At 44.7% G+C, this 12,191-nt stretch overlaps 1 protein-coding gene across 1 annotated transcript in view; it reads right to left on the bottom strand.

Moving 5' to 3' along the window:
* The window catches only part of NRAP (nebulin related anchoring protein), a 77,959-nt gene that overhangs the window by 31,956 nt on the left and 33,812 nt on the right, over window positions 1-12,191 (bottom strand). The window contains exons 18-24 of the mRNA XM_049854667.1: window positions 11,717-11,914; window positions 11,010-11,114; window positions 6,371-6,469; window positions 5,290-5,394; window positions 4,038-4,145; window positions 1,962-2,273; window positions 405-509 (exon numbers count right to left, since the gene is read on the bottom strand). Of these exons, the coding sequence (XP_049710624.1) occupies window positions 405-509; window positions 1,962-2,273; window positions 4,038-4,145; window positions 5,290-5,394; window positions 6,371-6,469; window positions 11,010-11,114; window positions 11,717-11,914 (1,032 nt within the window). The remainder of the gene's footprint in view (window positions 1-404; window positions 510-1,961; window positions 2,274-4,037; window positions 4,146-5,289; window positions 5,395-6,370; window positions 6,470-11,009; window positions 11,115-11,716; window positions 11,915-12,191) is intronic.

Consider the following 12,191-nt stretch of genomic DNA (forward strand, 5'->3'; position numbering starts at 1 on the left):
ACCACGTGAACTTCCACAAACTGTTTACACCATGGTGAAAAGACAGAGGGAGAAAATGTGCTTTCTGGGTGCAATAAATGTATCTTTTCATCATCTCTCCTGTGTTGCTTCATTAAAAAGGTAAGTAGCAAAGGTGGGTAGCAATTGAGCTCCGTTTGATTGTCATTATTATTCATAATATCATTTGTCACCCACTTTGTTTTTGCCTGGGCTCTCTGGGTCCCTACTGGCGTGTGTTTGGTATGTGGTTTCCCTCTAATTACCAGCCTTAGCCTGGCTTTGGAGGCCTTTCATGTGGCTTTGCCTTTTTCTTTGCCTTTTGAGTGGAAATTATTTTAATTTTATACAGAGCCGCAGCATGCGTAATGCAGCCGGGCCTGCTACACGCTGTCAGGAAATCTCACCTCGCTAACGAGCTCTCCTGCCTTCTTTGCCTGCTCCACATTTAATGACCCGGTGGCGACCCAGCCCGCGCCTTTCATCCACTTCACATCTGCTCTGTATTGGTTCTGAGAAAGGAGACAGGGGGAAGAAAGACAGACCATTGTTGGTGCACAGGCTTTTAAAGGGCTGTTAACAGCTCCCGACTTGGCTGTGGTTCCCGCTGAGTCAAATTAGATGCCGCTTTTGTCTTATCAATTTCTGCACAGTCACAGGTAGGGCTCCAAAAGGTAAATTAATTTCCCCTTTAATTGGAGCCTCCTCTGCCTGGGGTGGCTTCAGGCCGCACCCAACCCCACTGGGGGTGGAGCAGGAGGGGCAAATCAACCTGGTCCCTTGTAAAGGACTCATTTCTACCTGGGAGAGAAGCACCACCTCGTTGTCTGCTAGGCCAGTTTCCTTGTTTAAAATGACATGCAGGGGGAAAAAAAAATCCGGATTCACCACAGAGCCCAGGTGGGGAGCTATTTGAGGGAAGTTCACAAGACATCCGAGGCATCCCACAGTACCATTCCTTCCTACGCACCTCCAAGGGGGGTGAGAGGTACTTCTCATTTCTTTACTTGCCATTGAACAAGCAGTTTTAATAGAAAGCCATTTAAACGGATACTTCTGTAAAACTAGCCTATCACCGATCTGTCCTGAACCAGCCCTACCAGGACAGGGGTGTCTACACTGCCCTACCGTGTAACAGTCTGGCTGCAGCTGACCTGCATTTTCAGTTCACCCACTTCTTGAACAAGTCAAATGACTCATAAAATACAGCATATTACCTGTGAGTACTGATCTCCTTTAAAAAAATCATCTATAGGAGACCATATGGTCAAAACTTACTCTAAAGCAAGGGTGAGAAGATAAATGGGCAGGGAAACTAGAATACCGGAAATGGTACAACCAGAATGGAGTGAATGAGGATGACATGTTGTGAAAAACCAATATCACTGAGTAATTTGTGTAGAAATTGTTAAATTGGAACCTAACTTGGTATGGAAACTTTCACCTTAAACATAATAAAATATTATTAAAGAAAAAAAATGTCATTGCCAAAAAAAGTCAACTGAAAACAAAGAACACAGAATCGGGTGGTGGGGCGGGGCAGGGGGTCTATGGAGGAAGGGGATTAGCAAGCTGCTCGTTCTAAAATTGGGGACTCCTACTGCTGGGGTGAGCGTTAGTGATGTCCTCTCATCAGTAACAGCCCACAGGTAAGACTGACACAAATGCATTTCTTTCCTGGCAATAAAAGGAAACGTGGAAAACATATGTAGATGAGAATCCCATGAAGAAAAAAGTAGCTCCCTGCTTTTCTGTTTTTAGTACAGAATCTAAAAATGGGCATAGTTTGGATAAAAACTGAACCCTTAGAAAGCTAAAATCCATTATGATACCCCAGTTGGTGGGCCATAAGTGTAAATTATCATCCTGAAGGGCTAGTGAAAATGTACCAAAACCAGCACACTCGAACACAGTGTCACACACACATACACACACACACACACACACACACAGAGACAGCTTACATCACTCTGTAAACTGTAAGCCTTCTTGGCCCATTCCACCTTCATGTCTGTGGGCAAAGCAGTGAATTGATGGGACGCCGTCTTGTAGCCTATGTCTGTGGCTAAATGCTGAGCCTTGCGGGCATGCACGAGGTGGACCATGTCCAGGGAGACATGGCACTGGGACCTGGTGTCCTCAAATCCCTTCTTGTACTCCAGTTCACTCTGCAGCTTGGACATGTGCAGTGAGTGGCTCATTTGTGAATCCCCCCGTGCATCCTTTGCTCCGATAAGCTTCCCCCGGGACCTCTCGTAATCCTCCTTGTACTTCACCTGAGTAAGAGGAAGAGAGCAAGGATGCATCAGAATCTCCTGAAGGAACTGGGGATTGCTAAGCTTCAAACCACAGGTGCGGGAGTTAAAACAAAACCAAATGACAGAATTTGGTTAGAATGAATGTCATAACAAAAGTTTTCCTCTTCTGAACAGCTGATATATTGCTTTTCACCAAACAGGGCACTAAAACATGACTAAACGTTACTTCCCATTTTGCCTCAACTGCAAGAAAGCTCAGTGCCAAACTGAATGCTCCGCTATAGTAACGGTCTTCTCCTGATCTTCTCATGAAATTCTATCTTTTCTCTATACTCTTTGTGATCGCTCTTTCTAGTTTTATTTTAAGTGGCTTACTGCTTTCTGTGAAAAGCACCTTAAAATCTTTTTTTGGTTAGAGTGTGAACTCTATAAATAAAAAGTAGCTTTGAAATGAAAAAGATACAAATATCCAAAATACAATTTCCGTTTGAGAAAGGAGTTCAAATTAGAGAGCAACTGAGGCACACATTATGTATTTAGGAGTACGGGGAGCAAAAGAGAGCATATTGGCCCAGCAGGGGGTTGGGGGGGACCACTGGGCCAAGAGTAATGAGAATCAAAACAAAAATTAAATATTAAATGTTTTGAAAACTCTAATGTGATACTGGCATTATTTTCAATATTAATTATCAACTGTTATGGCCATGATGAGACTTGGTTTCTATTCTCATCTTTGCCAGCAACAACAACAGCATCAATAACTGCTATTGTTTATTGAGCCAGGTATGATATAAGCCTGTCCTACTCCAGGTGCACCCACAGACTAATGCTGGGCTGTGAAATGTTTGTTAGAGTTGACAAGGAGATAAGGAGCTTGCGTTAGAATGTAAATCAACTACCTCACGAAGCCACTGTTTAGTTCAACTGATTTTTTTTTTTTTTTTTTTGAAGCAAGACTTTCTCAGTGAAGGCATCAGAGCTTGACTTATATTCTGGCTCATGTTCCTTTTCTCGCAACAAACTTGACATAGACTGCACTGGGCTCCGTAAAACACTTACTACACATTAATTCGTTTCATTTCCTGATAACTATTTTGTAAGGCAGGTATCTTTATCCCCTATTTACCAAAGAGCTAACTGAGATTTTGAAAGGTTAAACTATCCGCCCAAAGTCAGAATGCTAGTAGGTGATGAAGTTGGGATTTTATTCAAAGTCTGTCAAATGCCAGAGACTGTACTCTCAGCCATTCACAGGCCAAAGGTCTTTAGAAAGTCATAGACTATCTCTCAGTCTCAGCTGATTTATGCTGTTGTCATTGTGTGTTGTCAAGTCGATTCTGACTCATAGTGACCTCATGTGACAGAACAGAACTGCCACATAGGGTTTCCTAGGCTGTCATCTTTGAGGGCAGATCACCAGGTCTTTTCTCACATGGAGCGGCTGGTGGGTTCGAACCGCTGACCTTTCAGTTAGCAGCCGAGCACTTAAGCATTGTGCCACCAGGGCTCCTTCAGTTTATCTATAAAATACAGAATTTGGATTATTGCTAAGTATTATATCATATAATTATTACTAATAAAAGTTACTGTTCATTGAAATCAAGGTGTGTCAAGCAGTGTACTAGGCACTTACATGATTATCTCATGGTAAGGTGGTCATTACCTTCCCCATTTACAGATAAGAACCCTGAGGCTCAGACAGATTAAGAACTTTCCCAGACATTCCTAGACTTAAAGTGATAGGATTCTGCGGTCTTTTGTTCAAGTTTGGGACTAACTCACCTCACTTGCCAGGTCCCTCTTGGCTTTGGCTGTCAGGAAGGTCAAGGAGTCAAGACGCAGCTCAAATCCTTTCGCCTTCTGGTTTTCCCAGCTGCTCTTGTACAGTTTCTAAGGGAATTTAGGAGAGGACAGGTCATCCTCAAATGAGAGGACTTTTCTGGATTCTGTAAACAACCTTTCTAGGAAGGACCAAGAGCCATAGCAATCGTACAACCTAAACACAACCAGGGTTTCTGGTTCCTGCCTTAAGGCCTCTTGACACACAGTGTATCAATGAAAACAAGCAGAAATTGAACCCCAGAAGTCTTGCAAAATAGTAGCAGTCTTCACCGAAGTCTCAAAGATACAGCAAAGGTGAAAAAACATTTCATAAGACACCAACATTTCTGGAAAGTCCTTTCTCCATCTCTCTCCACACTCCTCACCCAGCTCAGCAGCCATTCCAGGTGCAATCCTTTCTTGTTCCAACTCCCACCGTCTACCCATTTGGATCTTTCTCTTGTTCCCCACATCCCCACTCCTGTGCCTGCTTCCACACTTCAAGATCTTTTTTCTGGAAGGCTCCCCTCTCTTTCTCTGTGTGAATCAATTTAGTCTCTGTTGTTCCTTCCAATTCTACTCTCCACCCATTACTTGGATCAGGACCCCAAGGAACTGGGAACTACGCAGAGAGAGGGCCAAGAAATTCCCCTCCCTAGAAGACACAGGGGGAAAATGTTGGGACTGTGGCTGCTTTCATATCTAACAGTAATACTGTTAATAACAGTAACACTGCACACACATCTCCGCTTGATTGAGATACAATATACCCCTTGAAGCCTCACAACAACCCAATACAGAAAAGACTACTATTATTCTCATTTTACCAAAGTCACAGGTTTAATAAGTGGCAGAATCAAGGACCAAAACCACGTCATTTGGAGCTAAAATCTGAGCTCCTAGCCAGTCCCTTATACCACAACTCTTATGCTATTTCAACTCTAAGCCCTGGAATAACCACTACCTCCTACTCCATGATATATTCAGTGGCTTAAGTCCTCTACCACCTGATTCCTACAAAAGGTTGTGCTTCCCACCCCCTAAAACACAGATCAGGAATAAGGTCAGCTGTATGGGCTGTGTTTAGAAGAATCAGTTGTATATAACCTCTGTTGACACAGACATCACCAATGTGGCTGGAGGGTTTTATTGATCAGGTGGCTATCCACGCAGGGAAGCAGAGGCCACGGCCACCCACTCCCTCTTGCTGTACCTCACTGAGGTTTGTAGCATTCGCTCGGGCCTGCAGGAAGAGAGGTTCATCCTTGCTGATGGTGTACTGATGGACAGACTGCGCATTTCCTGCCTTGTATGCCACCTGTTGGGAGAGAGAAAACCGAGTCAGGAGCGGGTGGCACGGGCAAGGGGAGGAGGATGGAATCTTTACGTTGGCTTAACGTTTCTCTGACTTGCATGGGGAGTTCACTATAAAATCAGTCAGACCAGACTTTGGGGGGCAGAATGTAGAAATTGAGGCCTAAGGCAGAAGAGCGGACAGGAGAAGCAGCAGCAGTGAGGAGCCTGGAGAAAAATGTGACCAGTGGACCAAGGTAAAATCTCCTCCAAGGTTTTTCCTTCATACTTTTCTTTTGAGATGGTTCTGGCTTCCCCCAAGCTGTCCCCGTCCATACTGTCCCCCACCACAAAAACAACTCCCTATGAAAACTTCTCACTCTTCTCTTTCTCTCCACCCACTTCTCCAAACTAAAGAGTAGTTTTCTACTGACTCTGAATTATGTCTAAGCATCCTTTCTGGCAGGTGTTCTGAACATTTAGGAAGGAAAGCTAGGAAGGTCTTAGCCAGATTGGTAGCAACTGTGGCACAGCAAGTGCGGTGCAGGTGCACAGTAAGTGGCTATTGAACTCTAGTGTGAAAAGAATGTACACGATGCCTCATTGTTCTGCCTCCCATATTTGAGCTCAAGTGGCATCGCCTGCACACATCCCACAGGCAAAGGATGTCCTCCTCCAAGATGCTTCTCTACTAGCTCCAGGATTATGGAGTCTTTGATAAGAAATAGAAGAAGGAGAAAGAAGGAACTAGAGATTGCTGAAAGTAGGAAAGGAATACAATCAGTCCTGCATCCATCCCTAACAACCAAGGAAAAATATGGTGGGGAGCTGTCCAGTTCCCAGAGACAGCCTGAAAGCCTGCAGAAGGCTGGGGCCAGGCTATTTAAAGAGAAGACTCTTTGGTTCCTGGATCATGCCTGGGCAGTACCTGTTGTTGTCCCTGGAGGGTCCCAGACCCATGACACAGCAGCTTGGTGGGGAAAGGGCAGCCCAGGACTCACCTCGCTCTGCAGCTCCTGGCTCTTCTTGGCATGCTCCATCTGGGAGCTGTCGGCCACACTGGTGAATTTCAGCTCATCGACTCTCTGCCTGTAGCTTTTCTGTTTCCAAAGAAAAGGGACCCATAGCATGAAGATTACCCCCCCCCACACACACACACAAGCACACATGACACCTATACACACAGTCTTTCTGTGCCCCAAGCATGTCCTTGAGGGGACATTCCAGCTGGTCCTGTAGCTTATACAGGACCACACAGCCCCGAGACAGCTTACTCTGAGGAGCTTGCTTTAGTTGCAATTACTAAAGAGGGCTTTAATTTTTCCTCTCGGGAAATCCTATATTTCACTGTGTGCCCTGGGATTTGTCTGTTTTATACATCTAGATCTGACACAGGAGTGCGAGGGAAGCATGGTGAGGTAGAAGAAGCTTGGGCTTTACAATCATGAAGACATAAGTTCAAATCCCACCTCCTCCTCTTTCCACCTTCACCTTGGGCAGATCACTTAATAGACCTGAGCCACTCTTGCTTCAGCTGTAAAATGGAGACAAGAACAAATGCTGCCTCACACTGGGGCAGAGCAGAGGCTTCAGTGCCATGCTTTACATATGAGTAAAGTCCTTGGGAAAAGCCCTGGCGGTGCAATGGTTAAGCACTGGTCTGCTAACTGAAAGGTCCACAGTTTGATCCCGTCAGCTGCTCCACGGGAGAAAAGACCTGGTGATCTTCTCCCGTAAAGATTACAGCCTAGGAGTACCTATGGGTCAGTTCTACTCTGTCCCATAGGGTCGCTATGAGTCAGAACCTACTTGACAGCACACGACAACAACAACAACAAAGTCCATGGCATGGAATAGACGTTTAGTACATCAGCATCACCATTACTCATGGTATTATGATTACCAAGGAAACACTCAGGGCTAGGGTTAGGGGAGAAATTCAACCTCACAGTTTCTGAGTTTTTCAGATCACCATGGTCTTGTCCTCAATAGTGTTCCCTGTCTCACAGCCACAGACTAATTGGCAAAATTCCGAAAGCGCTAATTCTGTCCCCACAGGGACTTCTTGTCTTTCCTAGAGATTAGTTCCTCTGGCTTTTCCATTGGCATTGCCAAAGTCCATGGTAAAAGCTCCTCTGAGGATGGCTTGTTGAAGCAAAAGCTTCACACGGTGGGGAGGTCAGAGATGAGCTCACAGCCTGATTCTGACAGCCACCAACTGCCACCAGCTACCACTGACCAAGCCCAAAATAGAGCCTGGGACATTGGAAACTCCAAATTTCTTCCCTTTAGGAAAAATAAATTCTAGGGAAAATATTCCAAAGGGACTTCTAATTTTCCTTCCTGGCTTCATTGTGCCGAATGGGAAAACACCCTCACCACATAATTGAAGGAAATCACATTGCCCTCCACTGTTGAAATTCCCAGACATTCCAGACCCCGCATTAGTTAAGTCATAAGTACTTACTCAGAAGCCAAGAATCCACCCTTTACTGGGCACCACAGACATAAAGTCCATGGTAAAAGCCAGGAACAGGCAAAGGAGCTTTCAAGGAACTTAAAAATTAGTAGGCGGCTGTGGGGTAAAGAATTTAATTTTCCCAAAGAATTTGGTCTTTTTCCTTGGTTTCTGAGAGATAACCTCTAAAACAGTGGACTTTTAACCAAAGTATCAGAGAAGAAACTAGCCTACAGGGCTAATAGCCTACATGAGCCACAGGCTCATCTACCTGGAGACCAGAAGAACAAATGGTTCCCGGCTACCACTACCAACTGCTTTGATCAGGGCCACAATAGATAGACTCCAAGACAATGAGAGAAAAGTGTGAAATAGAACTCAAATTCTTAAAAATTTCAGACTTACTAGATCGGTTGAGACTAGAGGACTCCCTGAGACTACTACCCTGAGATGCTCTTTAAACCTTGAATTGAAACTATCCCCTGAGGTCACTGTTTAAGGAAATAACAGAGTGGCACACAAAATAAAGGATATTATCTGTGAGTACAGAGCTCCATTAAAAACTCATCTAAATGAGATCAAGAAGTCAACAATTACTCTAAAGCAAGGATAAGAAGATAAGGAGGCAGGGAAACTAGAGTATTGGAAAGGCAACAACCAGAACACAACTAAAGACATGTTGACGCACTGTGAAAAATGTAACTAATGTCACTGAACAATCTGTGTAGAAATTGCCAAACAGGAACCTAATTTGCTGGGTAAACTTTCACGGAAAACATGATAAAATATTATTTTAAAAAATAAAATGAAAATAAAACCTTGGACTTTTCCACAATGATTGAAGTATCTTCGATGAGGACCAGACCTGAGGGTTTTTGACTCATGTTGGGTGGGGAATGGACATGCCAGAAACATCCACCGAATAATATCAGCAGACCTCAGGGGAGAGAGGCATGATCCAATCAATCGTGTGTACTTAATGAGGTCCCAATAAAGGCTCTGGACAGGGAAGCTCCATGGGCTTCCTGGTTGGTGAGAGACATCAATGCATGTGGGAAGGTAGTGCATCCCTTTTTGGGACATGGAAGCTCCATGTTGGGAAACCTCCCAGACCTTGCCCTATAATAAAACTATGATCATAGGTATAGATTTCTGTGGGTTTTGTAAGTCATTCAAGCATATTATCAAGCCCAAGGGAGTAGTAGGAGCCAGCAGGTCAGAAGTGAGGGGGCCTGGGACCTCTGAGCTTATGGCTGGTATCCTGAGGGGAGAGAGGGAACACCTGAATTTGTAGTCAGCAGATCAGAAGTGTGGGTGTTGTGGGGACACCAAAGCTTGCAGCTGCCACCTGAAGTCTTAGGCAGACTTGGCAGGCTGGGGGACTGTGCTCTTTAACTTGTGAGCTCTCATGTGCCTCTGGGTGGTTAGGGTCAAAGGACAAAGTGCTGCACGTACAGCTGGTGTTAGAAGTGGAAGAGCAAACAACAGAATTGAGAATAAACTGGTTTGGATTGATCAACACAGCAGTACAGGAAGGAAGATAGAAACTGACATTCCTAACGCTGAAGAATCAGCTGCTTGGATCCCCATTACACCTCCAGACTGAGTCGGCCCTGCCCAAGACAGGTGGGGTTCTGGCTGCTCCACCCAGATTTCAGTTGGTCTGAAAGAAGCTAGGTAATAATAATCCAAAAGGGTTATTCTCTTCTCTTTACCTCCCTTATCCATACGCTCTAACCCTAAATATATCTTTGTCTGAGAGAAGCAGGACTGTGGTGGAAAAATAAGCATAAATTCCAAAATACGCTTTTGGGATGCAAAATTGCCTCATGGGGCAGTGGACTGAAACACCCTGGCTGGAGATTCCAGCTCTGCTGCTTACCTGGTGGTCACTTGACATTAAGTCTTACTTTTCTCCTGTGTCAAATGGGGAAATTACTAGGATAATAATAGTATCATCCACCCAGGATTGCTGTGAGGAATAAAGGAGCAATGTGTGTGTAACACACTCAGACACAGTATGTGTCAATAGATGACAGCAATGATTACCTAATTATTATCCGTTGATAAGTGGCCGCTATTATTGTCACTAGTATTATCATTTGCAAGAGATATGCTGGCTCAGCCTTTCTGGCCCCAGGACAAGAATCCCCTTTGAAGAACCCAAGCAGAGTTCCCGATATAGCCACATTTCCAAATGCAATGCCCTTCAAAAGTCCTCATCTGCCTGCTGCCAACTCCAGCTTTACACGGTGTAAAGAGAAGCACAGTCATAGAGCTGGAAGTATATTAAAGGGTATTCTGTCCAAACTTCTTGTTTTTAGATGAAGGAAAAAAAGAAATGGATGGTTAAGTGACTTGCCCAAAGTCTACGGTGAGTTTGTGGCATGACCACAATGAGAATGCTGACTTCCGAATATTGGACTCTCTGACTCAAAGAAATCATATGCTCCTCACACAAGAGAAACAATTTTCCATGTGTTAACTGACTGTAGGGTAGACCAGTTGCCAATAATTCCAACTCATGGTGACCCCATGTACGTCAGAGTAGAACTATGTTTCATAGCAATTTCAATGGCCGATTTTTTGGAAGTAGATCACCAGGCCTTCCTTCCAAGGAGCCTCTGGGTGGACTCAAACTTCCAACCTTTCAGTTGGTAGCCAAGCGCAATAACCATTTCCACCATCCAGAGACTCCAGCTGTATGTTGTTGTTGTTGCATGCCATCAAGTTGATTCTGACTCATACTGACCTCATATGACAGAGTAGAACTGCTCCATAGAGTTTCCTATGTTGTAATCTTTATGGAAGCAAATCTCCAGGTCTTTTCTCCTGGAGCCACTGGGTGGGTTTGAACTGCCAACCTTTCAGTTAGCAGCTGGGTGCGTAACCGTTGTGCCATGGGGCTGTATATTACAAACCTTTAAATTAAATTATTCTTTGGATGCAACAGCTGCTTAAAGTATACTTACAAATACCACCCCAGGAATATTAAGTCTGCGGAAAGTTAGTTCAGGGCATGCTAGACGTGCAAAATGAAGAAGCACTTTTCTTTGAATTACACTCAAAATAAACCAGCACAGAGGTAGGGGATGAGGGGAGTCACATCCAATGAGAAAAGATGACACCTGGTGACTCAGGGGCTGTGAATACTGGAGGCCAGGGGCTTAGGCTAAGGTTACCTCGCTGACCAGCTGTCCAGCCTTCTTAGCTTGTTCCAAATTGAGACTCCCCTCGGTCAGCCACCCGACTCCCTTCATCCATGCCAGGTCGGCCTTGTACTGCAGCTGCAATAGAAAAACCAAGTTATAAACAGGCACATCGATGCAGACAGGGCAGAGTTCAGGGAAGAGTTAGGACTATCTCTGATCCTGCATTTGTCTTCCTAAAAGAACTGCCCTCTTGGGAGGTGAAGCCCTGAACCCACCTTGTAATCAGGAAATCACATTCTACCTTAGTGGAAACACTACAACTTTACTAAAAATAGGGCTTTCCATATTTTTTGACTAAGGACCTTCTTTGCCAACCTGCTAAATTCCCAAGATTTACTTGCCATTTTCACATCTGCTTCCCCTTTGCTCATCCCCTATTACTGTCACACCATGGCTTTCACAACAGCTCTGAGCTCCAAATCCTCCATCTTTGAGTCTCCATTCTCTCAACTATGTCTACATCTCTACCTCCCCATCTGTCCTTCCTGGGCCCCGTACACCTCCAGCCATTCTTCTCAGTCTTCTTTAAGAATGCCTAAGGAGCTGAAAGTAAGTTTCCAGCTTCCCCATTTAGAGCTTTGTAACAGATTCATATATAGGTTCAAAGTCCTTAAGAAACTGTCCCTGCATCCAATTACAAGAGATGCATGATGAGAACTGGTGACAAGACAGCCCACCTCACTCTGGAGCCCATAGGCTTTCTTGGCCCAGGTAGTCTTCATGTCTTCAGGCAACACTGTGAACTTGGGCAGTTTCTTCCTGTAATCCAGGTCACTGGCTAGAGCCTGGGCCTTCTTAGCATGCCTGATGTTCACCATATCCATGGGCAGGTGAAAGTGAGTCTTACTCTCTTCAAAGCCTTTCTTGTATTCAACCTTGAGTGTACAAAGACAAGGCCCATTACTTAAAGCCTTCTCTTGCAGGGGTGATATAAAAATACGGGAAGGAATCCCAGGCTTTAGTGAGGAATTGGTGCTCTGGACAAGGCCACCCAACTGTCAGGAACATATGACCCAATTCCTGGCTCTGTAAAGCAGCACTGCTGGGAGCTGAGTGTCCACACCACTTTGTCTCTGGAGAGTAGGCCTCTGACTAGCCCTAATTTTTTTACCTGGCTGCTCCATGGTTCCTGGAAAAGCTTTGAGAGGCATA

The sequence above is a fragment of the Elephas maximus genome, chromosome 16 (assembly GCF_024166365.1).
Source record: "Elephas maximus indicus isolate mEleMax1 chromosome 16, mEleMax1 primary haplotype, whole genome shotgun sequence".
Classification (NCBI taxonomy): domain Eukaryota; kingdom Metazoa; phylum Chordata; class Mammalia; order Proboscidea; family Elephantidae; genus Elephas; species Elephas maximus.